Source organism: Opisthocomus hoazin, chromosome 6 (assembly GCF_030867145.1).
Source record: "Opisthocomus hoazin isolate bOpiHoa1 chromosome 6, bOpiHoa1.hap1, whole genome shotgun sequence".
NCBI lineage: Eukaryota > Metazoa > Chordata > Aves > Opisthocomiformes > Opisthocomidae > Opisthocomus > Opisthocomus hoazin.
Genome location: NC_134419.1, coordinates 62,307,772 through 62,335,172, shown reverse-complemented (window position 1 = coordinate 62,335,172; position 27,401 = coordinate 62,307,772). Strand labels below are relative to the sequence as shown.

The 27,401-nt window shown below is 35.7% G+C and overlaps 1 protein-coding gene and 1 long non-coding RNA gene across 4 annotated transcripts in view; one reads left to right on the top strand and one right to left on the bottom strand.

Annotated features, from left to right (window-relative positions):
* IDE (insulin degrading enzyme) overlaps window positions 1-27,401 on the bottom strand; it is a 76,015-nt gene that overhangs the window by 7,289 nt on the left and 41,325 nt on the right. For 2 of the 3 annotated variants that reach the window (XM_075423473.1, XM_075423471.1), the window contains exons 12-22: window positions 24,017-24,119; window positions 22,934-23,056; window positions 20,431-20,513; window positions 16,060-16,204; window positions 13,177-13,287; window positions 10,884-11,004; window positions 8,510-8,601; window positions 6,707-6,818; window positions 5,426-5,593; window positions 2,315-2,587; window positions 22-83 (exon numbers count right to left, since the gene is read on the bottom strand). In XM_075423473.1, coding sequence (XP_075279588.1) covers window positions 22-83; window positions 2,315-2,587; window positions 5,426-5,593; window positions 6,707-6,818; window positions 8,510-8,601; window positions 10,884-11,004; window positions 13,177-13,287; window positions 16,060-16,204; window positions 20,431-20,513; window positions 22,934-23,056; window positions 24,017-24,119 — 1,393 coding nt within the window. Of the gene's footprint in view, window positions 1-21; window positions 84-2,314; window positions 2,588-5,425; window positions 5,594-6,706; window positions 6,819-8,509; window positions 8,602-10,883; window positions 11,005-13,176; window positions 13,288-15,374; window positions 15,520-16,059; window positions 16,205-20,430; window positions 20,514-22,933; window positions 23,057-24,016; window positions 24,120-27,401 lie in introns of all 3 variants that reach the window. The other variant, XM_075423472.1, reaches the window with a different exon arrangement.
* On the top strand, window positions 6,819-10,536 carry LOC142361641 (uncharacterized). Its single transcript, XR_012764281.1, has 3 exons — window positions 6,819-6,880; window positions 9,998-10,103; window positions 10,456-10,536. It is a non-coding gene; the product is annotated as an uncharacterized LOC142361641 (long non-coding RNA).

Here is a 27,401-nt window from a genome sequence, read left to right as displayed (position 1 = left end):
TTAACTACATGACTAACTTACTTTGTAGAACTGTATAATATCATCCTTGGTCAGGGTCTTTAGATAAGCCACTTCAATGTTATCTGCACAACAATAGTAAAAATTAGAACAAGTCTGCAAATCATAGCTGGTTATTAGCACACTATTTATTCAAAGTATTTTTCTTTCAAATTCAGATGCTGTTAAATGACTGCAAATGATATGCTTTTCATTCTTAACTTTCAAGCTAATACATCACTGAAAGTGTCATTGGAAGGCTGGAAGAAAATTATACTTCAGTAAGTCCATTTGATTGGACTTGCTAAAAAATTCATGTTTGAAGAACACTGATTGTACTGTATATTATTCGGTAGCTAAAAAAGATATGCCTACTTCTGTAATTTATCTTCAAATCAACGTTACATGTTTCTAATGCAGGCTGATTGTAGACGGCTTTTATTCACAGGAAACAAGATGGTATAACGTACTTTGGCAGGATGTACTTTTAAATAAATGTAAGGAATGGTACCTATACCATACCTGTTAAGGAATAATCACTTTTAGGATATCTGGGAACAATATGTCTCAGTAGCTACATAATTTCATGTAAATTAAATTGTAATGAACTAATAATGTAATATCATTGCTGCATAAACAGGAATGGTTTTTGTTGTACGCATACTTGCTTTTCTTACAGTTAGCAGGAAGACCAAGCAAGAAATGCATGCAAGAGAACAAATACACAGCTAATGAGTCTGTGAGACAGGCTGTGAATAATTAATATGAAATTCTACCCGGAAGTAATTAAAAAAATAAACACAGTTTGGAAAACCAGATGACATTTGGGAGAAAATTTTTACATAAACACTAAAAGTAATAATAATAAAAAAGTAAAACCCCTTTCACTTCTTAAGGCTGGAATATGAATTTCTGGTTTTGACAATTCCAGACATATAAGAATCATTAATGAAATCAAATTACTAGTGTGTAGAGGTGAATTAAAGATATAAAAGTGAAGGAAAACGGTAAGCTGAGTGGGATTTAGATCTGAAAGATATGGCTACAGCTAGCAGTAAGACATTCCAGAGAGGTAATACAGATCCAAGTATGGTAAAACCAGAAACACTTAAAGCAGAGAAAAATTTAATGGTTTCATGAGACAAAAAAAAAAAAAAAAAAAGTAGTTGAGGGGATAAGCTTCCATTCCACTCCTTATACTCAGGCATGAAACCTTGTCAGTAGCTGTCATTCTCTTGAGACCAAGCTAGCTGACAATTCAAAATTCTTATTAAAATTATTAAAACAGTTCAGTTTGTCATTGTCAACAAAAAAGACTGTATTTGCTACTGTGAAAGGCCAATGCTGTGCATGTAAAGCAGAAAGAAGACACAGGATACAGAGTGAGTTTTATGTCGGACGCATATTATGCATGGAAGATGGAAAATTACAGCTGCGATTAAGAGTTTAGACATGAAAATGTGAGGAAAATACAATGTGTACCTAACACTTTTTTTTTTAATGTTAGAAATGGTATTACTAATGTGCCTCAGTATTTTGGATTAAAAATCTTCAAACAGTGATGAAAAGGGAAAAATAAAACTGAAATACACAATGTAAATAACTGTCAGTCCATTATCAGTAATAACAATAGAAGTTGGATCTTGATTGGTCTTCTACAAGCTTATAATCTTCAAAATATCATGAATGGAAGAAAAAACAAACAAACAAACAAAAAATATTTCTTCAAGTCCACTCTAAGCTGAGACAGGTCAGATATCGGTTAAGATACCTGCTGTTGCCTCGGCCATCGCTCCCTCAAAAGAACTGCGCAACACGAAGAGGAATAGGGTTCATTTGATTGCGTGTACATCAGAAATGCCGAAGTGTATTTGAATGCATCTCAGTCAAGTATTAGGCACATATGTAATACAGACGTCTGAATAGCACAGAAAGAAACCTGAGCTTATGCGACACCAACATTTGCATTCAAACCACTTTCAGTCCATGACCTATTGTCTCACTGAGCCTTAAGGGAAAGAATGGAAAGTCAATGAAGCATTTGCCACCCCCCATGATACGGTGAATGTCAGGGAAAAGTTTATCCTCTATTACTAACAGCTCCCAGAGCACTGAGAGCACAGGCTCCACAAATGAGGTATTTTCTCAGGGCAGACAGAAGAAATACAACTTACAGGACACAAATCACAAAGATATTTTAAATTATGCACAGGCTACGTAGAAGTTTAAGTCGTTCCCAAATGAATATGACACGCAACAGTCACAAGTGTAGTCAAACTACAGCATTCAGTTTTAAAGGAATTATAATTTGTCTTACCTCTGTCAAAGTTATACTGCTGGGAAATGATTTCTCCCCAGTATTTAGCGCATTCTGCAGACAGCTTCTTTGGTTTGTCTAGACGACGAATTGCTAAAGCCTGGATGTGTTTTTGGAAGGCCTCTTCTGTCATATCTTCTATGCATTTCTCCATAGTTTTTAAGAACGCTTCAACTCTGCTTTCTAAATAGTGTGGTGGCTTTTCAGATTGGATAATAAATCGCAGCCCTTGTATGCCATTTGCCCTACGTGGACCACTGAACACAATGTAGCCTTGACAAAACAAGAACAATCACAAATTAAAAGAAATCCCTTGTTCCAGCATCAAGTCTGCCAAAAACAGCATGCTGACAGCAATACAATTTTATGCTAAGTTGAATTCTGTATTATAAATGAAATATGCAGGTTTTCAAAATATGCCGCTGTATTTTTTTTAAAACATCTTTATTTCACTGAGGTAAATATCAGTTCAGGGGAGAGGCAAGGAGGAGATGAGGCAGACCAAGGCAGAACAAAAGGAATTCTGTCATCAGGATTATGTAACCAGAAATTAAGCTGTACTCATGTGCGTCACTAGACTCAACGTCAGGAACTTCTTACTATTTTTTCATAACGTCTGATCTGAATTCCCTTTGCTGAAATGTAAGACCACTATTTTTCATCTTATCAATTAGATACAAATAAAATATTATTCCCTTCCTTTTTGTTGCAGCTTTTGCTTATCTGAACACCCAAGCCTTTTTTTCAGTCTTCTTCCCCTCTCTTAATAACAAATCTGTCATATTTCAGTCTTTAAGTGTTTTTTTTCATAGCTCTCTAACCATTCCTCAATGCTCATGTCAAATATGGATGCAGTATTTCAAAGTCCTTACCTGAAAAATATAGGAGCATTACTGTGTGTCCATCTTGGAAGCTGCCATTTGTATGTCCCAGCATTTTACACAGCAGCACAACACTGCTGATTTATGTCCTAATTCTGATCCACTGTAACCTGTAGATTGTTTTCTACATAACTACTACCTAGCCAGTTACTTCCTACCTTGTATCTGTGCCACTGATTATTCCTGCCAAACTGTTCCTACCAAATTGCGTATTCTCTTCGTTCAAGTCATGTTTCCAAAATGTCAAACTAATTTTGAATTCTAATTCTATCTTCCCACACACTTGCAGCCTCTCCCAGCTTAGTATTATCTGAAGATTTAGTAAGTATATTCACTCTTCTGCCATCCACGGTTTTGATGAAAATACTAAATAGCATTGGATCACAGCAGAGCTCTGTAGAAGACCATTTTTCTAATGAACTACTCCTATCTATTCTCCAGTCATGATTTTTTAAACAGCCTTGCATCCAAATGTGGAGCATTACCACCTAGGTGCTCTCTCTGGCTTGTCTGCGAATGTTACACACCTTTCATACTACCAAGAGACATACGACATCACCACTTCCATCCATACAGCCAAAGTCTGTATTAAAAAATGTTAGGTTAGTTTGACCTGCGTTTGTCCAGAAGTAGTCTCTGTTATCTTCTATATTTAACATTTAGAACCTGTTTGGTAACTGGTAACTTATTCCTTATTTTCCAGGAATTTTAACTAAGCTGACTGATGTGCTATTTCCCCCCTCTTCACTTTCCTTTAAGGAAATGTGTAACATTTACCTGTGTTTATTTTCCAGTACCTCATCTATCATCCACAAATTCTCAGCTACAAGATTTCTAATTCCAGGCTTGATTTCTTTTCTTTTCTTTTTTTTTGTAATGTAAGGTAGAGTTCATCATGCCTGAACTCTTTAAAAGCTTCTAATTCACCTGAACAACCTTTAATCTGTTATTTTCCTTTTCAAAGGTAAGCCTTGGACTTTGATCACTGGTATTTATTTTGGAAATCATCTAGTCACAGTTGATATTTTCAGTGAAAACTAACAAAACCATCCTAAACATTTGGACTTTTTTTTTCCACCATTGACAACTTTTCTATTTCTCACACTGCTAAAGTATTACTGAATGAGTTCTTGTTACCACTTCTACTGCTTAGCAAACTCCTAACTCCTGAACTCCTTTTTCCCTTGGCTTTCTCAGAGATCTTACTAACAATTCCACGAAGTTTACTGAATTTTGCTGGTAATTCTACTGTCTTCCCTCTTAAGTCTTGTGAACTCTATCATAATTTGGCAGTTACGCAGTGCTGGACACACACAGTTCTATCTCACGGGTTCACCCCCTCCTCTTTAGCTGTTACCTCCAACTTCTATACGAAATCTTCCACCAGCACATTCCAAAACCCTGCTAAATGACCTGGGTTCTGCTCTATTTTCAACAGATATCTCGATAGTTAAAATCCCTATGATCAATATAGTATGGCTGATTCTGCGAGTTGCTCACAAAGTCTAACCTTGCCTGATCTCCCCGGTAGTTCATAGCCATCACACTGAGACATGCCCCTGCCTCTCACCTTCGAAAAACTGCACTCCTCCTCACCAGTATTTCAATCATGCAAACTGTCATACAAAGCCTCTGTCTCCTATTATCTGTCCTTAATATCCTGTCTGGAGTAACTTACCAGTTCTCAGTCTCTTACTGGTTCAGGTGACAATTATTTATACTTACTGGTGAACAGCTGTATTATTAAAATATCTGAAACATATTTAAGTCTTCACTAACATGTGAGTTTACCATTACCCATACAGCAGTATTCCTAAGCTAGGGTCTGTGAATCATGCAGAGTGCTTAGAAGTAGGATCACAAGTAGAAAAGACCGAACAACTACAGATTCTTTAAGCGCAGCTAAAATTTAGGAAGCTGATCTAATCTCCTTTTGGTAAAAATTCTAGATACGAAATTTTCTGCACAGTGATCAAACATTTTTTTAAGCTGGAGTTGGTTTCAGATATTTCAGAATCATCTTAAAAACTACGCTTGCTTCTTCTCAATTTAGAGTATGTGCACAGTAACATGTCTGAGTCACAAGCAGTTAAAATCCTTCACATTTACCAAATTCCCTTTAAATGACATTCACTACGCAGGGAAAGAACACCTCATCATGTCTCATGTAAGTGCATGAGTATGCGTGCATGTGTGCATACACACAGATAATCACTATGGGAAAACCTACCTAATTGTTCCTTGGTGCGCAGAGTATTGAAGCATGGTTCCGAGATAATTTGACAAAAGAGCTCCAAAAACATATTCTCAGAAGTGCTCTGCATGTCTGTCTGGTAATATATTTCAATGCCACAATTATTATGAACTTCATTTCTCTGTTGATACACAAACCAACCTCCTAAAAGACAAAGTTACAACATTTAAGTTCACAAAAACAGACACTCTTCTTGTCCATCATTAAAAAGATAATGGTCTATCACTTGTGGAATGGAATTACAATAAATGGTTTAGGACTGTTAAAGCACATTTTCCACTAACAGCATACTTTTCATGAAACAAGAAAAGATTATTTTAACACATTGAAATGTCATAGCCTGAGCACATCAGCAAGTAAATTGAAATTGGCTGCTTCTCAAGCAAATATTTTTGGAACTGGAGTGGAATTCTGCATTGCCTCTACTGTGTAAATAGTTTTTAAAGATGATTTGTCAGAAACATTTATGAACATTAAAAATAATTCAGCATTTAATACCAACAGCTTCTTTGGTATATGGCAATTTTCACAGGCTGATGATCAGCTATGGGTAATTGGCTTTGGCTGTATTGCTATTAACTCTATCCCAGCCAAAACCAGGACATTATATCATCATTTCTGTATAACTTCCATCAATTCCTTGAACTTCCTTTCTAAGATTTTTTTGCACAATAGAAGTAAAATCATATACGAACACTACCATACCAAAACAATTTATATTAGGAAAAAAACAAAGTTAACTTGTGTTAAGAACTTTTATTTCTTCCAAGAAGCAAGAGTTGTTTAGGTCTATCCTTCACTGAATGGTCAATTGCTCCTCAAAATCACCTAAAGAATGGTGTTTATTCAAATGTGTATACTACGTGTAGCACAGAGTGAGACAGGGCTCCCATTTCCATAAATCATACTGAGTGAACTAGGACTGAATCACAGAATCACAGAAGTTTGTCTTGCAAGGGACTTTAAAGATTATTGAGTTTCTACCCCCAAGAAATCCAATTTACATACAGAGATTAAAAATGAAATCAAATTCATTTTGAAGTATACCAGAAAGATGATATATTAGTGTACAATTTTATTAACAAAACCACACCCTAACTGTATTTTTAAATTTAAAGTTTAAAATAATTTGAAGTAAGTCTGATTTTGACACAAACCCCTAGCAACAAAGTAATACTAATTTTAAAATCCCATTAGCAGACAGAGAATCTCAATTGAATGTGTGTTAAAAAATTGTAAATAAATAAATTAACTTACTGTCAGGAAGTTGCACTTCTCTGTATCTCACTAGCTGACTGGGAAGGAGTGGCTTTGTATGAGCGTGCTCAATCAGAGTGTCCTCAACCATCTGCATAATTCCTAGTGCTGCCTGGAAGAGACAATGTAAGACGATTTTTAATGATTGTTGGTTATTCTGCACCTAACAGCAGGGTAAGACTTTCCAATTATTGATGGTGACACGAGAGAAGGGGGGGGGGGGAACCAAGAATAGAAAGTAGGGATATTGTAATTTCATAAAAACACAGCAGAAGTTAAGTAGATGAGAGGAAGTGGGGGTTTGGGGGAACAGGGTTTTGTGGGCGTTTTTCATATTTGTCTTATTTCTATGTTTAACTAGTTCTATTCCTCCCTAACGGTTTTGAAATTAAAGTTCAATGGGCTTTTTTTCGCTCTCCCTTCACCACTTTGATGTACTCATCTTTCAAAGTTTGAAAGCCAGATACCTACAATGTATGTTTGCAAAGCAAATGACACCTCACCAGATGGAATTTTAAAAAAAACAAATTAAGGGTTAAATTCAAACATGCATTCCATTGACGTGCTGGCAGTATCAGAACTCATTGCCCAGATACTTTCTTTTATCTGATGGATCAAAATAATAATCATAAAAATCTTAAGTAGCGAAAAAAAATTTAAAATAATTAGTTTAATTCAAGGATTTAACTTCAAAAGCTTTACCTGTTTATGTGTAGGGTGTTAAGGTTTACGCTAGGGTTATGTGTTCTTGTAGCCTGCAGACCGGAAATTACAGTAACTTGCTACAAAGTATTTTTGGCTGAAAGCCAACATCTCTTAATCTGCACTGCCACAAACTGACAAATGTTTTTATCAAAAACATGCAAAAGGTCTGAAAACTTAATAAACACATGTCCTCTCCAACACACCCCCAAAAAACCCACCCAATAACAAAGATAAAAAGATTGAGGTCTAACAGTTTGAAAGGTTAGAGAAACATGCTACACATTCTTCCAATCCAGTCACCATATTAAAACATTGTAAAAAGTATTTACAACAAGAAGATTGTTCACACATATGTTCTGAACAGGACTCGTTTAACTACTAGTTAACTTTCTTTTCCACACATTCAGCAGTCACTAGCAGTATTTATAACATCTCCTGCTAGTAAAGTGTCACAGAGCTGGTATAACACAGAAATACTGCTATACCAGCCCCACAAAAAAAACATGGCAAAAATGTGCAAGACAGGTATTACAGTTTGTATTGGTAAATATACACATATATTTGGTTAGACTTCCTATACAAATACAAATGGTTACTATTGTAATGGAAGACAGAACAAATGTTTTCCAATTTTTACTCCCCAAAAGACACAGCTGAGAGCTGACATATATTTTTTATGGCCCACCATCCATGTTTAGCTTTGTACAAAGTACTTCATTTGGAAGGATCTTGGATTCTTAAATCTTTGTTAGCTAGTCTGAAAGTTTTAAATGGAGGATGATCTGCAGCACATCATTCCTTATGCAGCTTGATCACATCACAGTAATGACACACAACACAGACTTTAAAATATGTAGATCGTAAGTTGTTTTTTGTTAAATTTCCAAGAGCAATACAAGGGCAGCACTTAGCATAATAAATCTAAAGTGGAAAAAAATACACTATGATACTCTCATAAAGATTAAAAAACCACAAAGTCAAATTATGAAATCACATTTGACAAAACTGCTTTAAGATCTGAGAAGATTAAACTAGTCTTCCATCTTTTATGCTGCTTTTAAATAAAAATTGTTTTATTAAAGAAAGTATCACACCCACCTGTTTTGTTATATTGCCATGGAGAAGAGCTTCAATGTGTAACCGTGACAACAGTTGAGCTATAAAGGCCTTGAGGCGGGGAAGAGTGACATCTAGAATAGATATTTAGACACTTAAATCAATTATGTGTGTTTTTACAGTAAGTAAGTAGATATGGTGCACTTCTTAGAGGAGGACAAAATCACCATCATGAAAAAGTAAATCTCTCCTTAAAAATGCAACACTGGAAAGCTTCCAGGTCTAAATAGCAGCACCCATCACATAGTTTGTTTTGCTTAGAATTCACATACCGTCTGACCCAGATTCCAAAAAGAAAACAAAAAAGCGCCTTCTTTCCAATCATGCTGAACAAACATTCATTCCCCAGAGAAAACAGTTGCAATCATTCAGGTGGTGTTCCAAGATAAAGCCTTAGTTATTAACTAAACAAGCAGCATGTAGTTTATAATGCTCAAGGAACACACTGTGCATTTACCATCTAGACTAAAAAAAGAACCTCAAGTCAAATACGGTGTTTTGGTAGTATCTTTGTAACAAACAATACACAAGAAAATATTTTGCAATATATCCCAGAGTACACATGCACACACATTCTATCTTAGCCTGTCTTTGCAAAGCAGTTTACACGTATAATGCAAAGTATAGTTTAACATATAGAATCAATGGAATAAGGGAGGAAGGATGGTTGAATGGATGAGGGGTTCATCCCAAAGTCACTATCTTCGTTCTTAATTCCCTGACACTACAAGCATACCCACACTATATCACCAAACCTATTAATTTATAATTTTGTTATTTTCTCAACTAAAATAAAAACTAACAATACTCATGGATTTCACAGAAGTTTTGAAAAGATAAATGCTTCAAGATTAAGAGGTCACTCAATTATTCAGTGGGGGATGCATATACAGCTAACAGATTTGTGATTTGTATCAGAAAAACCTATACTATGCTTATCAGCCCTTCCCCCTGTTAAAAGAGGTAACTAACCACCAGTAAAAATTCATTTCCACGTTTTTCCCCGATTCCAAATCAACTTTTAATTTTTGTATAATACTAATCCTAATTTTTGCCTCTAGAATTTCTTATTAATAGTGCAAAAGATTAGGGTCATATTTAGTGTGAGACAGGAAAAGAGGAGGGGGGAAAAAAATCATGCATAAACTCCCCGTATTTCCAGCAGATCTCCAGAATACTAAATAGACAGCATTCCTTTCCAGCATTCCGTATTTAGCTATTCTTATGCTGAATATAGTAGCATTAATCTTCTAAAAACAACTTGCACATGGAACAGAAAAATTCTTATGTTTTCAGAATTCAGTAGTCATTAAAAAAGGAATGACCTACATATAGCTGAACTCACTGCCACAAAAATCAGCATTAGTTTTGTCATTGACTTCATAAGCCGCAGTGGCACTACTGCTAATCTCAGAGATACTTGTAATCATTCAAGAAACTATACAACTAAATATTTATATTTCTGTCCAGGGGCAATCCTGTTTAAAAAGCACACACCACTGTGCAGCTGGCTCAGGGCATCTATGGAGTCTATCTTAATGAAGCAGTTTTCAGCACCACAACTCCAAACAGTATGGTACGTCTCAGTCTTTGACAACTATGGATGTGTATTCTGAATCTACCCCCTCAAATAAATACAAAAACCATATATTCTTCTTGAAAATAATGTCTTGGTATACTCCAAGAAGCTATCACAAGATATTTCGCAAACTGTCCCAGTAACAGCCTTTTGTTGTAACACAGTCAGATACAGACAGGGAAGAGTTCTTCAGCTATTATTAAAATCAATTAAATCTCTTAATTTGAAATTTCTTCTTCCTCCAAATATAGTGGGGTGCCTGCTCTTTGTTAAGAACCACAATGTTCTTCATTCTTTATTATCATTATTACCTACAGAAATTATATCTTTTTTTCTTTATTATCTACAGAAACAGGAGTTAAGAATTCCTGAAATGGAAAAAACAAAACAGTATGCACATTGGGAAGTACAATGTAGATATACTCCAGTGTGTCTGCAAGATGTCAATTCCAGCCAAATGATTTTAGCAGTGTTGGTTAAGCACTGGATTCACTGCACCCACGCTCATGTCCACAAAGCCGTTCAAGATTTGCCTGAATTCTTCCCTGCACATTTTGCCTTTTGAGGCCTTTTGCCTGAACTACCACACTTTCCAGAAACTGGACGACAAGCGCAGAGAGATCGACATCCACCAGCATCAGCTCAGGTCTGGCACTGCATGGGTTTCACTTGAATAATGGGCAGATTTCAAAACAGGTACCTTCATTAGTTTTGTAGCAAGACATTTTCCATAAGAAAAAATAAAAATAACGAACTTTGAAACTGGCAGAACATTACCATCTAGAGCTTCTTTTAATTCATCTTTGGTCCAAGCAACTTCTGTCATCAGGAGTCGGAGATAATACATTGCATGCTGGTGAGGCTGTTCAGCCCTGAAGTTGTTAAGCGATCTCATGTACTGAAACAAATCAAATTCAAATTACCGAACTCTATTTCTAAACATAAAATATTAACCTTGTACTCTCAACTTTGTGTACCATCAAAAAGATACATTTCAAATGTCAAGAACATTCTCTTGCTTGCTAGACCTGCTGAAAAAATGTGTTAAATTACCTTAGTAATAACGTGGGCTTCTGAACGATGGATTAAGCAGTAACCATTAAGATAATTTTAACGAGCATAAAATCAAACTTGTCCATAAAATTAATGACTGGAAATTAAATTATTGCAGTTAGACCTAAATAAGTATTTAGATCAAGTTGCTCCACTCAGAAAATCTGCATTCTGTGATAACTGTCCGGGGATGGGATGGGGGAATACCACTAATAGAAAATGTATTTTTCTCCCAGTTGCTTCCCTAGGCTGACTTACTTAGAAAAATACAGGACCATCTGGAAAATTCTTTGCATTCTTTGCCTGGATAACGGAGGTACAAGAGAAGAATCAGTGAGCTTCTCCAAAGAAACTCCTTTCTAGTCCAGCTGCACCTTCACAAAATAAGCAAAACCTTCCTCCTCTGCCAGAGGAAGTGGAAAGTGCAAATTAGTAAGCTTTGGCAAGCTGGGATCATTTCCAGTATAAGAGAAAAGTAATTCATTTCAGGGCACATGAGTGAGAAAAAACAGCGAGCATGAAGCTGCTGAGGAAGCATCCTTCTATCCACTCCAAACGGAAGCCAGAAGCTGATATCTCCCTTACCTGTTCAGTGTAGACAAGTGGGGAAAAACTGCAGTCTCCCCCTCTGATCTGACTTTTTTGTATTTTGTCCTTATTCTACATACACAAAAGACCTATGTAACAAAAGTCTATAAAACGACAAAACATGCATAATACAAAGTTCAAGCGAACTGTAAAGATAACCAGGGAAACATCTTAAACCAAAAGAAAATCATCCAAAACAGATCACTCACAGACCTGTGGTTTGGTTTTTTTTACCTTGACATTTGTCACATCCAGTTAAAACTTTTCAGACAATTCCTGTATCTGAGGTACACAGAGACCTAAATAAAGTGCTGTTATAACAAATCTACCTCATGTATGATGTACACCTGCTTCGAACTTCCCACTAAATAGAATTAAAGATGGCCCCCCGGTGTCTGTCTAGGCCAGTCACCTGTTCAAAAATCACCGGCAGCAGACTATTAATGTAAGACCATAGCAAGCGTGGAGTGATCTCCCCTGTAGCCCTAGCTCTCTCATCTACTTCAGACTATCTGCCAGCTTTCTGGGCCAGGTTGGACAGGGCTCTGAACAACCTGATCTAGTTAGCGGTGTCCCTGCTCACTGCACGGGGGCTGGACTAGATGACCTCTAGGGGTCCCTTCTGACCCAAAACTTTCTATGATTCTATGATTTCTAAGTCAGCCTGTTCCCCAAGACCAGTCTAATCCTTGCGCGCTCATTTACGCCTCCACAATCACCCACTGCTATGGGTGCCAGTATCTAATCTGCCCATTTCCTTTGTTGTACCTCTGTCTTGCTCTAAAGAAAGCACCTGAAGAACAATTATGTATCTTGTTTGGCTTAGCAAATGTAATCACTGTTCATAAATTTACTTCAGGAGCTTAAAAAATCTAACCTATATTCCGTATATATAGATCAGTCATTAAATATAGGAAGTCAGACATCCAGAAGTCAGTATGTGCTTCACCAGCTGGGTACTTTTGCACCAAAGGATCCTGGCCCAGGAGCAGAGCTCCTCTTCCCATCTGGGGAGAAGAAATGTTGCAAATCTTTTCAACCCTTCCTTTCCCCCTTCATCCATTTCCCCCTTCTTTTCTGGCTAGATCCCGCTGGGGCCTTTCCAAATTGTAAAACAGGATACAAAGTTAAGACTTCCCCATCCTGTCTGCCTTCTTAGATTTCTACTCCTAGCAAAGCAAGTTGCAATCAGTAAGAAAGACTGACTGATAGAAGATTCCAGGGCCAGTTATTTTTAACCGAAGAATGCAAGATAAACACTCTGGGGAACACATGGCCACAAAAAAGACAAAAGAAAACAGCTTCTGCAGTCCCAATGAGGCAGAAATTCACTCTATATTTCCATGCATAATCAGCCCTCAGATTCCATTTCAAGTCAATGCATTCAATTTTAAATTTCTCCAAAATGTAAGTTTCTCATGTAGCTTACCGCTTCCTTGATAATTTCAAATCGTTTTTCATCAATCTCAAAAGTAGCCATTTTCTCAATGATCTTCTTGAGCAAGATATGTTGCTTGTCATTATAACCTTTTACAGAGAGCTATGGAAAAAGCGCATAATTTGCTTTAAATGTGGAATATAAAAGAATAGAACAATTACCAAGTCTTGTATAATTCCATGAACAACACGCTTTTCAGCACTTACTCTAAATTCAATGTTCTTCAGCATTAACTCATTCTGAAATAAAATCCCTTTACCCATCAAAAGATAACTAACCGACGATTATAATATAGCATATTGGAACAGGAGTTATGAACACAGAGAATTAACACGATTTCATGCTGATGTAAGCAAATTGTACTCAGAACACAGATTTTTAATTATTATAAGTATTGAGTCCAGTCAGTAAACTGTACATTTGGAGTACTGACATGGTTTTGCTCTAGGTGTCTCATTTCAGTAATGGAATCTATATTCACAGCCTTCTTAAATATTCCCTCCAATTTACTTTTAACCTTGTTTCACATTTATCTCATTGCTCAAAAAAAAATATTTTATGTAAGTGGAAGTAAGCAGTATTACAAGAAAACGGGTACTGTCCACAGCAGCACAACTTATAACCAGGATGCTGCTGGGCTGAAACACGAAGGTAGTCTACAATCTTATTGAGATATCGATCTGATCGTAACACATCTTTCTGAAAGTATATACGAAATAAACTTGGTCGTTTAAAAAAAACAACACAGGAACTTAAAAATTACTCTATGATTGCATCAAGCTACACAAAGGCATTAGAAGGCCTTTTGGGGGGAAAACAACTTCAAAATTTGGTATCTCAAACCAGGAATTTAACTGTATTTGTGCAGTTTAATTATTATGGGTAAAACTAAATTTTAGGACACAAACCAACATACAGGTGAATTCCTGCTTTCCAGTAGGAAGAATTTTTTCTGCTATAGTTGCTGAAACATACTTGAACCATGAATTTGAAGAAAAAGCTATCATAAATGGATTTACAACAAAGGCTGATGTCCTTAATTAGCGTAAGAACCCAAACTGTTCAACAATCACCATGGGTGACCATTTTCAGTGTAGTGTCTGTCCTTGCTCAAACGATCAACATCACACAGTTACACCTATTGACTATATAACTTCTCATGATATAGAAAAGTATACTAGAAGTTCCCAGATACCAAAACGGAGTAAACTGATTTCAATACGTGAAAATAGAATCTTTGGAGTAGAAGAATATAAAGACCCTACAAAAACCATGTAATATTTAAAATAACTCTAAACTTCTAAACTGTGACTGAAAATGAAGACAAATACACCCCTCCACCTCCCCCACAAAGGAATTAACTCTGACCATGGAAACATCAGCAAGTTTTGACACCAAGAACAGGTAATCGTGTTCGCAGTAAGTTAAATGAATGCTAGCAGGGAATCAGATTTGCACTGGATAAAAAAAGAAATTACAGCACTCTCTTTCATACAGAAAATGTGAAGACAATATACAGTATATCCTCTTACTAAGATGCTTTGGAAAATAATACTTCTATGGAAATTTCAAAAGGCATTTTGGTATAAATGATGGTTAATAAAAGCTTTTAACAAAACTTCAAGAGAGACTATTAAAATCTCCTACCATGAATCTCATAGAAGAAGCTGAGTAAGAAATAACCTTTTATCATAATATCAGTACTTATCAAGTAAGTCTTGTCAGCACTTTAAAACAGATAATAAAATGTATAATAAAAACAAAGACTAAGGAAAAGCCACAAATATCCAGCACTGCATTCTAATAAACACATGCACAATGCATTTCCACAGCTCACTACAGCAGAATTAGAGAATTATAACGAAGTCTGTAAAGGTGAGATTCGTTCAACAGAAGTTAATCTTTTTACACAGAAACCAGCAAAAGCACCTTCAAGATTACTAAGCAAGCAAGAACATGAACCAGAATGCAACAGTTGTACTGCACACACGTTCACAAGACACCGCAACCTTAAACAGGTCACTCAGTACTGATTAAAATACAGTTTGGCTTTGCCTTTAATTAATGAGATATATGCAAGGAAAAAAAACATTAACCATCTCATTTAGAAATGCGGAAGTCAAATGTTTTCTCCAAGCTCAACAACTCTCAAGCTGTTTATTTCCTCCTGCGTTTTTTTTCTTACTTACAAGTATTGCATTCATTCCTGATGCAATGCCATAGACCAAACCTGAGAGGCGTGCTGCATATGTATACTCTTTTAAATCATCCTTCAATAACCTGATAAACAGGTATGTCATGTTGCAATGGAGAGGATCAGCATAAATGTAGCGACTAACAAAAAGAAAAACAAAAGAAATGCTTTGATACCTCAAGCAGTGACAAGGTAATGGATGAAGAAACGTGACTGAAGAGTATGTATATGCAGCCTCATGATCACCAGTTCTTTAACAGGAAAGCTGAAGTGTATCATTTATCTAATAGCATGAAAAGGGGGTCTTCTACCCCGTCAGTCAGGAAGTCTTTAACAACTATCTGACAAACTGAAATAAATATGTAAGATTGGATTAGGGTTGCTTTTTTCTTTTTTTTTTTAAATGGAGGAACAGATCTTACAACTGACTGATTTCATGAACAATATAAAAATAAAGAAGAAAATTTGCTTCATATGAATGGAAAGATTGTTGAAGACTTTGAAAAAAATTCAACTTAAAATTAAAATTAAAGAAAGGATGGTTAATAACCAAGATCAAAAGGAGTAACAGCCTTAGACCCATTTTTAAAATCAAAGTCCTTCCATCAAATCAATACAAAAATGTTGATGAGTGGAAGTAGTTTTAAGGCTCTAAGCTTTTCCTGGATTTGGGTACTTACATATATCCCATAGATGGTATTTTGGAGATCATAGTTCAAGCCAGCTAGTTCTGCTGCATATGCATACTCGTTGAGGGAGTCTTTGAGTAGTTCAAGGTACAAATAGGCCATGTTACAATGCAAAGGATCCACGTAAGCAAATGGGCTGGAAGAAAATGTTGAAAGTAAAATATGCAGTTTAAATTATCTCTCAGTTTCTTTTTGCCTTTAAAGTTTGTTCTGAAGGAAACAATATTTACTGCGAGTATGCTGATGGAGCCCATTATGAAGGATTCCTATTTCGAAGACAAATATGAACATACCTGAAAATAATTATTTAGCTTGCTTATGGTTTGAGCGATGTCAAATATATTGGAAATTCCAGAGGTATTCTCTTATTTGTACTCATAAATCAAGACACGTTATATTTACTTTGCTGCATAGTCAGAATTCATCCGGAGTAAAATAAACTAAATACAACCTGAACAACCAACATAATTTAACAGACTGAAATGAAAGCCCATGTACTGAACATTAATTTAATTAACACTTCTACACTATCAGAAAATAAAGTAGTTTCTATTACAAAAATTAAGATATTAGCAATTTGTGGTATGAAAAATATGCAGTACATGCTTAGTTCAGCTCAGGAAAGAAGTCTAGCATATCCATTTTCATACCACCATGATTTTTTGTGTTGTATTTTTAAGGGCAAGAACTATACAAGTTCTACTGTTGTAGTAGAACCATCTGATCACATACAATACTGTCACAAATTTCTCAAAAAGACAAATGCAACTCAAAAGACTCAAACCATGTTTCAACTGTGCTAATTGTTAAATATCTATGTTTTAAATATTTGCAAAGTCAAGTTATTTGTACTATGAATATTTATTTCTGAAGTGCATGTAAATTCATTATCAGTTTCACAGAAATAATCCGCAGTATCTATCTACAATTCAAAACCACGCCATTTGCATTTATTTTCCCTAAACAGTCACTAATGGTCCTATTTTAAGACATGCTATTGTACATATCTACACCTATGTAGCATGGTATTTCATAGCGTATACCAACATTAATGTAGTAAAACAAAGATCACGTCGCCACAACACACATGCTGATAACTTTAAAATACTTTACACAAAGGTATTTTTAAGAAGGATCCAAGTAGTTTTTAGACTAAGGAAAGGAAGTGTGGGAAGCAGTATGAAATATTAGCCTTGGATACGCTTTTTTACTACCACTGGGTTAATTATTCTGGGCTTGGGCTTGTGTAACTTAAGCAAATAGGTCAGTTAAGAAGAAAAAAAAGGAAAAAAATATTACTCTGCTATTTGCATTTCTCCCTACAATGAGAATTTCCCAAAACTGAGCAATTTCGATATGCCCAACGATGCAAATCCAATTAATATTGAAGTTTTTAATTAATACTGAATTGAAAGCAAGATGTAGGTCAATCCCATGTTATCATAAACCTTCCTCCAAACTCATTATATTCTTTTCCATTTTGATAGTAGAATAGAGACTTAATCAGTCTGAGGGATTACTATGTCCGTACCAGTTATCACTTCTGTACACTCATTTAGCTCACAAAGGCCAACGGGGAGTTTTGAAAATAACGAAGACTACCAAATCATTAATTCTCAAGGGAAAAACAACACAAACCAATTATAACACTGTTTTGGGGAGTTGCCTTCTATTACTGACAACTGCGTAAATAAACGCTTATTTCTACTTTACCTTTTTTCAACTAGACTTGAGAAAGCAGAACAACTCGATCACTTAGAGGGCATTTGAAAAATCTTGAAATCTAGTCTTTTCCACTTTCAAACAGAGCTGTAAGTGACATAGCTGGAATCAACACTGAAGTGCTGATCCTGCATTACCTTATGAGCAACTCAAGTTGCTTGAAATATTTCTTAAACTGGAAAGTAGCAAGTATCCAGTTAAAAATATTTAGCATTGCGTTTTTAACATTCATCTCTCTAAACCTCGGGAAACTTGCAGTGCAGAGTTTGTAACTACCTTTAGAAAGTTTTCAAAACAACAGCACATTGCATTGTTATTTTGCTTCCTTTTTAAAAAAGGACACTTGTTGAGTTCTTAAGTCACAATTCACACAAAAGCAAAAGATTATCATCATCCTTTAGGCAGGATGATAAGTCCCATGTCAGAGGTTTTTACTGTGGCGTTTCTTTAATGCAAGACTTGTGCCTTGTAAAGATTTTCAGTTTCAGAACAAACCAGCTTCAAGAGGTTTATATACTTTGATTGTTCCTACTGGATTTGTATGTTTGAGGGAGAAACTACCCTCATCAACTTCCTCTTTAATTCATCTACACAGCAATTGCTGCTATAGCATCTGGGTCAGGAATTCTTCCAATGATTTGTGATGATCAGGGCTGCAGGCAGAAGAAATCCTCCTAGTTTTTCCCATCTTACTGAAGCTGTCTGTAGTGTGAACAAGTTCTGCTAACCTGCTACAAGCCATCATATTCTGATCTAGAACTGAGGCTAAAACTTGTTATGAAAACCCATGTGATTAAGATGGCTTTATTCACCAATTCACTTGGCCACAAGAGCTACGGGTAATTTCGTTAAGTCTCATGAACAAACACTATACATTCCACCATTTCCTCCAATGATCATCAGCATGACCAGTCTCAAAACTGAGAGATTCATTCAGAATCTTTCTTAAATATCAAAACCAGACAAACCTGCTTACAACTTCTTTTGGAGATGATCTACCCAATATTGTCAAAATCTCCTCCACATCCGTTCATATAAAGTTACCATCTCATTTTTAAAGAAAAGGAAAGAACCCTCACTCCCAACCCTAAGAAAAGAAGCAAATCATTCCGTTACACTAGTCAGCAAAGCCCAAGTACTCCTGGCTTTTTTAAAGGGCTCAGTGAGATGAAAGTGCAAATCTACCTGTGAAAGACCATCACCACATGTCTAGCTGAAGGTGCCCCTGCTCAGTGCAGGAGGGTCGGACTAGCTGACCTTCAAAGGTCCCTTCCAACCCAAACCATTCTATGACTCCATGATACTGTGCATATATGCACACACTTCTACCTTTGTGTGCTCTACATAAAATCAACTCTCATCTTTTAATCGTTGACAAATTGGTATAGAGATTGCATCGCTCATAGTTCATTTGGAATTGTTCTTTTAAAAAAACCCACAACTATATTAACATAAAGTCAGCGTCCATCAATAAAATCCTATTTTGGATTTTGGCCAAACATAGTACAAAGGAAAGCCAGGCATGAGTAAAGAAGGCAAAGTATTGCAATTGTTGTTCTCTAAGAGAAGGCTGTTACCATTTTGATCTTCCATGTCCTGGACACAAAGTTGAAACAGTTGTAATGTTTGCCTTGTGATTTCATGAGTAAAAAGAAAAAGGAAAAGCCCAGGCAACCTTTTTCCCAACTAGTACCAACACCAATACCAAGATCTGACACTCTGAAAAAACCCTCTATCTAAAATTCTGTCACTAAAAATTTCAAGTGTCACTGAAAACAAGGACTCAACAGTGCATCTACGAGCATCTTTCAGAGCCCACATAACAGCCTTTCCAGCAATATCACTGAATCATTTCATTAGGCCAAAGAAGGAGAGTTTCCTGAAGTTATTTTCACTTTCTGTAATCCAACACAGAAATAGCTGCACCCTAAAGACAGCAGCATTCTTTTCTAATTCAAAAGTTAAAATTATTGCTTGAAAGGAATACTAAAAAGATACATCATTGTCATGCTCACTTAAAAAAAGCAGTAATTTTCCTGTGATGAAAATAATGCAAGACAAGAATTAACATTATAGCACTTTATCATGCATCTTGAGGTAAGAATCACACATTCATTGGCAATACAGATAGTATTCTTCTAAAAAAAAAATAATCAGTTGTCGGTGTCAGCTAAATAAAATCCCACAACTTTATGTGAATTACAACAGAATTTGAAGCTAAAATCATTATCAGCATAGCATTTTATAAAGAAAACACTACCTTAAAATAGTTGTGTTTTAGTCATTAGTTAAAAATAATACACACCCATTTTTAAAGAGGTATATTGCAATATGTAGTAGGTCCTATTGGCTGGCATATTTCAGGTATAGCAAATAAAACAGAAGAAAAAAATTTTCAGGTATTTTTAGATAAACTTTTCCCGTTAATATAGATGGAGCACCTCAAGCTGCTTGCTACACAACTACCGCATAACTTACACGAGCCTTTCTGCTATCTGTATCCTACTGCACATCTCCAGGTAAGGACAAACGTTTTAAAGCCTCAATACATGCAAGAAAGTTTTTGTCACAGAAACGCAGATTCCAACAATCAAGAAACATTTGGAGAGCAATTTATGTGATATACTTAACATTGCATACCTGAAAAATTCAAAGTTGAGACAAGCTTTTGGCAAAAAAAATTTGTCATCTTGCTTGAACCACAGTTTGCTCATAGCAGTGTCCTGTGTCAAGAAAGAGGTTTTCTTAAGTCACCTTTTAACTGTAATATATTACACTATTTAAAAAAAAGTCTCTTCACCACTTCAAATCTCAGTTTACTGTTGTCCCCTTAAATCCATATCCTTGCTATATACATTTGTGCATACATCCATCTATCCTTATTGAGTCTTCTTACTGTATGTCACCTTAAGAAGCAGTCAAATGGCTGCAGCGTTGTGAATGAGCTTATGATCAGAATGGGAACTACTTCTCTCGAGCCGGAGTGATACAAGACAAATATAGCGTTAGCTTCAAAAAATTCCCTGCTAATGCTGTCATTAAAAGATGTACCATTATGCAGCCCTACAGCACCGTGTAATTACATGTTTCAGACTAAGAACATAATTGTGTATTTAATGCTTTTAGTAAAAAATACTAATGCATTGTATGTCGTTTTAAAGTAATATTGGTAACAAAAAAAACACATTTAGAAAAAGTAGTAAAACTAGTTGGAAATTAGTTAAAATACCTGTCACCAAAAACTTTTTAGAATAAACACCTAGTACAGGAAAGAATCTAAACATCCTCCCTATTGCTTTGTCTCCCACAAAACCTGTGAAATACATACTCTCTCTCTGTTCCAACTCTAGTTAACCTTACCCCCCCAACACCTTTTCTTTAAATTGCTATACGTAAGAAGATAGAACTTTTAAATGTAAAATTATTTCTCTTTCTCATAATTTTGAGCAGATGTTCTTTGCTTCTCAGGGATTTGGCATGGAATTCTCCTCCACCTTTTTGCATAAAAGAAGTAAATCTTGTCTCTTACAGTACACCTTCCTCTACACAATATTTGACTCATACTAAAAAGCCAAATTACAGCTTCTCTCCGAGACAACAAAATTTTTATTCTGTTGAATTGCTACTATGCAGTTTAGAATACATCTTGCATCAGGGACAGAGTGATAAACAGCAGAGACTGCTTGTAATACTGGAGAACTAATCCAACAGCTGGAGATGGCTAGCTGCAGTCCATAGTAAAAATCTGGCCCTTGAGAGGCCCTCATTTTTCAATTTGGCCCTCATATTTCCTGAGGGTTTTTCAGGGCAAGATGTGCCATTACAAAAGAGGCGAAAATGGCGATCCTGCTCCTGAACTTACATTCCCATCCCTCCCTGTCTCCACAACACTGGTCTGGTCCATAGTAAGCTCACTTAGGCACATAAAACAGCAGAAAAAATGCTTTTTTCTACAGCTAATATCTGCTGCTGTAGTTCTTGCAATGTTTTGCTGTGTGGTCAGACAAATGCCAGGGCCCACAAAAGTAAAATGGCACAGACAGAGAGCTGGGGAGAAAATTAAAAAGATGCAGGCAAAACAGATAATGTCTATTTCATCAGCTACAGAAGATTAGAAATGTTTTCCCTCAGAAAACATATATTAAAGGGAAAGAAAAAACTAAAAGCAAACACATCTCTAAAGCGATGATACCTTCAAGCAAAGCTTTTGTGCGGATCAATTGCCTAGTTTCTACAGAGACACTGCAGGTCCATCAAGTTTCTGTAGCAAACCAATTAGTGCTACTTAATAGAGCTGTAGTATGCGTCCCTGCTGAGGTTTAGGGTTTCAGTTCAGGATGAACATAAACATGTGCTCCAAGTCTTCCTCTATTAATAATACTACAAGTATATACCTAAAATGCGCTGTGCAGAACAAACACGTTTTCCTGAAGGATATCTTTGCACTAAAGTAGACTATATTAATCTACTGTGTAAAAAGTATTCCTGAATTGAGTATTCGAGCTGAAGCACAACATCTAATTGCAGAAGACTTTTCCTATTCATCCTCCAACTAAGCCTAAAACAGAGCTGAGCATTAGAAAAGACAACTATGCTTCAGTAGCGAGAAGTAATTTTTAGGGACTCAGAAAAACTGAGATTTGCTGAATGTACTGAGACCATTAAATGATGCTTCCAGGAGACTGGAGAATGATGTTTATTTACGTGTTTACATCTCTCTCTCTCTCCCTATTTCCATGCAATCACAAGCCTTTTCCACATGCAGTTACAAAAAAAAAAAATAGCCTTGTCTACACCCTTGACTTACTGAACACTGCTCAAAAAAATGTAAGAGTGGCAGTCACCCTTCTGCTGAATGAACAGCTTTAACATTATTTCTATCAACTGTTAGCACACTTTCAAAAGGGCAAAGAGAGTTCAAGCTGCTTGTAGATTCATTTTCATAGGAACCCAAACAGTCATAATCCAAAATTTAGCAAGAATGAAATTCCTATTGTCTTTCTAGCAATATGTTTAAGTTTTGTACTCTCTTGTTTATTCTACTTTGGAATATGACATGATCTGTATTTCAAAAACACATAGGAATTAACTGCTGACTTCCCAGAAGGTGAGCTAGCAAACAGAACAAATACAGACAGCTTACCTTGACAAGGGCAGGGTACTGTGTTGCATCTTTTTCCAATGGCAAAATCTCAAAGTTAGTAGGAATGAACTCGTTCTTCATTGGAAGCTTGAATTTCCCATTCAGGTCAGCATTTTGCCATGTCTAGATAAACAGGAGAAAGAATGAGGCTAAGCAGAATTTCTGCTTAATTAATGGCTATATACTTGTTTCTTTTATAAGCTAAATATATTTAGCTTATGTGTAAATACTGTTAAGATAACAGGCAAAGAGAGGAATATCTGGGAAACCAAGCTGGAGTACGCTATCAGCATGATGAAGTTCTCTGAGGAAGAAGACAAAAGACAAAAAATAATCTTCAGAAGTTTACAGTAGAGTGGAATGTGGTTTTATGTCTCATCTTTTCTGCTACTGTGAACTCTAAATGAAGGTATTAAACTAAATACATAAGCAAGAATTCTAATCAAGAACATAAGTATGGACAAGCTAAAGGAAATTAAGTATTCCTATGCAATGTCTGTTCAAAGCATGCTCAGCAGGTCCAGTTTAGCTCTAGGGTGTATTGTACAGCCATCTCTTCTTAAAAGAATAGATTAGTAACAAGTTTCATTATGGATTTGCTCACCGCCTTTGTTGGAGTTTTGATTTCAGAAGCTCATTTAATTTGCAAAATATACATTTTCTAAGTTGTAAAAATCAATTTCAGAAACACTGTTACAATACAGCAGTTTTAAAAAAAATCCTTTCTTAAGAACAGATTAGTTTATTAACATCTAATAGAAACTTCTAAGTTTTAAAAAGTTAATGCTTACATTTTTAAGTAGCCACTACATATTATGGATCTTTTACCACAAAAATGGTGTAACAGTCCCTGTACTTAACATGGTTTAAAACCATTAAAATTTATCTATCCCACGTAATAAATATTTGAAATCTAAAGACCAACATAAGATCCTTCTCATTGAACAGCCTCATTGTACAATTTTCACGCAATGTAGAGCAGTATATTTAAGTTCTCCCTTCAACTAAACAAAAAATTAGACAAAGAATTTATCACTTTCTTTCACTTGCAGATATTAGAATATATTAAAAGTTTTAACATGCCTTAATAACTTCATCAGAAATTGCTTCTTGCTTGTACTGTGTTCCATACCAGTCTTCTGTTCGATCAGTTTTTCCTTCAAAAGACTTGGAAACTATTGCAACTCTGAAAACAAAGAGAGAAAGCACTTCGGTATGAATGTGTCTGAGAAAAGACTGTGAGAAATTACTCAGAACACTATTTCTGTTCCATCACTAGAATGCATTTATTTCTGGACAATTACAGAGTACACGCATACTGAACTGCACACTAAGGTTAACCACGAAATCAGGTTATCAGCATCATTTAATTTTACTGGTTTTCTAGGTTACAACCTAGAGTTACACACACTTGTTGTTGCATGCAACTTCTATTTATTTTTCAGGCTTTGTCCTTGTTCCAGAAACACAGAAAGCAGTCCTTGAGATCTTCTACAAAATTAATAAAGCAACTACAACATTTTTAACACCTATATCATTACTCAGATATGTGAAAAAACTGATTATAGAAATTTTACTCCAGATCCTAGCGTTTTAGATTACACTATTGCAGTTTCACTCTCCCATTCATAATCTGATAGTGAGTTTCTTCATTCTTATATTCTCGTTTCAGACTGATACCTGTTTCTCCTTTTTTTTTTTTTTTTAATTTGTTTGGTTTGGTTTTTTTGAGGGGGAGGGAGGAAAAGCAGGAAGATTAATGTATTTTGCAGTCAATACAACGAAATTATACTCAATTAGAAACCTAAATCATACAATCATAGAGTATCTAAAGTTGGAAAGGACTCACAAGGATCACCGAGTTCAACTCCCTGCTTCTCACAGTACTACCTAAAACTAAACCATATGACGAAGAGCATCATCCAGACGCTCCTTGAACTAAAGAATACACCTAAATAAAAGGAAATCCAGAACAAAGAAAATGACAAACTTATCAGTACTTTTTCAGTAGTCTTCATATTAGGTATCAATAAAACTCCTTTAATTCTTTTTAACAACGTACAACACAAAAGAATATTCAACGGAAATAAGTATCTACCTTTACCTTTAACACTAAACAGGTGTTGATACGAAATCTGAAATGGTCAAAAAAGGTAGCACAACTAACTCCCACATATATTTAACAGTCCTTAGATGCTGAATAGCACAACAAACTCTGTCAAATCCTGTGCAGACAGCTAAAATGCACATTAAAACATCAAACTATATGCAATGTAAACGTCCTTTTTTTAATCACATTTATCTTCAGGCCAGGAACATTCTGTTGTGTATTTCCAATGTGCATGGAAAAGTGTGGTGCAAATCAAAACAGGAGTATGGATATGCCTCAAAGTACAGTATTTTATTTCATAAATATGTTACTGGAAAATACCCCTGGGATGAATTTTGCAATACATTGAAAAGTTTAAATATGTGGACTATTAATATTGTAAATGCCTATGTCCTCATCCCTCCTTTTTCATCTAATGCTTACACATAAATGACTAAATGATCCAAGAAGGTTGGAGAAAACAAGACTCTGCTGTATTCAGTTCTAGAGTCCCCTGTGATGAATATTTAAAAGTTATTAATAATTTCATCGGTGCGTTGAAGTTCGAGGAGCAGGGGAACAGTGGGGTAAATAGCATTAGACTTACTTGTCATTTATTTAAATGCATCTCTGTCACACGGGACTGTAAAGACAATCTCTAGCAATGGATTAAAAAATTGAAGCAGGACTTGCACACAGACAGTCTAATTTTGAAACAATATTTTAAATCCTACACACTAAAGAGGGGCAATCAAATCTCATCTTTCAGGGATGCAGATTTCCTCTGGCTTGAGGAAGGGAGAAATATTTACTCCCCACCTTTGAAAGAACCATACAATTAGCATGAACACACACACACACGTACACAAAATAACCTTCTCTGCAAAAGTTATGCAATATCCAAACCAGAATAAGAATATTAATCTTTAAAAGATACCTTATTTCATCTCTCATTGCAAATGGCAATGGAAATGGTTAACATTTTTATTGTGACATTCTGTAAAATGGTTTCATATCTGTTCACATTACATCTATTTCATTTTTTTTACAAAAGGAACAATACTAAATAAATGTTCAGCAAAGAACAAAGCACTATAATCCCAGAGAATATTTGTTTTTGCAACACAACAGACACTAGCTCGGTCAACAGGGTGAAATATACTGGAGAGATTGTTGTTTACATTAAAATGCACCATAGAAATATTCTATTATGTTTTGCATTTTAACTTGGACAGCTGGTGAGCAAAAGCTCTATCATGTACAGATGAAGTTGCTAAGAGACCACAAAAACCACAAAATCTACTAGAATTTCAGAGCAACCTACCAGGCCTTTCCATCCATTAAGTAAAAAAACACAAATAAAAAAAGGAAAAAAAGAGGAGTATTAAGATAAAATAGTATCCTGATAAAATTCCAATAATTATGTGGTCTGAGTAACATGACAAAGGTGTTTTATGTTATAACACACAGATGTCTGTTATTCGACACTCCCTCCTTCTACCCTTCTCTAACACATCGACGCTCAAGCAGTAGCGACAATCCAAACACCCAAACATTTGCTGTAGGAACCTACTAACACTAAAGAGTTAAAAATAATTCTGTCTGCTCAATGCATGGAAAACTAAATTGTGTAAATCAGCACTGCAATTCTACAAGCAGTTCTGCTTCAAGGGATCCTCGTGCCCTCCCTCTACCCCAAATCACTACTGGATTGATTACTTAAATTTTGAGCTCTCAGAAATATACCCACAATCACATGAAATGAAACAAAATGCCCTTCATCTGCCTGAGGCTTTTAACCTACACCAAGATACAAGCACCAACAGCAATGAACACCAGAAAAGGAAAAAAAAAGAGGGGAAAAGCAGCACCACAGGCAGAAATACTGTGCAGCCATTTAAATGTATCATGATGCATCTTTAAAGTTACCAATTATATAATGTTACTTTTGCTTTTCATTTCTGTGTGCTGCTGTATAACATTATGAACACCCACATGGTTTAAGACAACGCTGAAATGTGCTGGAAAAGCAACACAGGCAATCAGGCCTCCTTTCACAGGACCTGCCCAAAACATATTTAAACTCAACCAGCGCAATGAAGCTTCCAAGCCATTCATGAACACGGAACACAGCTGAAACTATAAATGCAATTTACTTCTAATGTGTACATTCTTGTACATGTAAACTGCTGTAGTCCTCAGTTATGATCAATTTTCAAAACCAAGCACAATTTCTATAACATGATACATATTTACTAGATTCCATCTTGGTTTTCACTCTCCTGAAATCTAAACTGAAGCTACAAGTGACAGATCCACAGAAGAGTGTTACTTAGGAAAAGAATGTGTGCTTTAAAATGAACGCACTTCCAGGAAAGA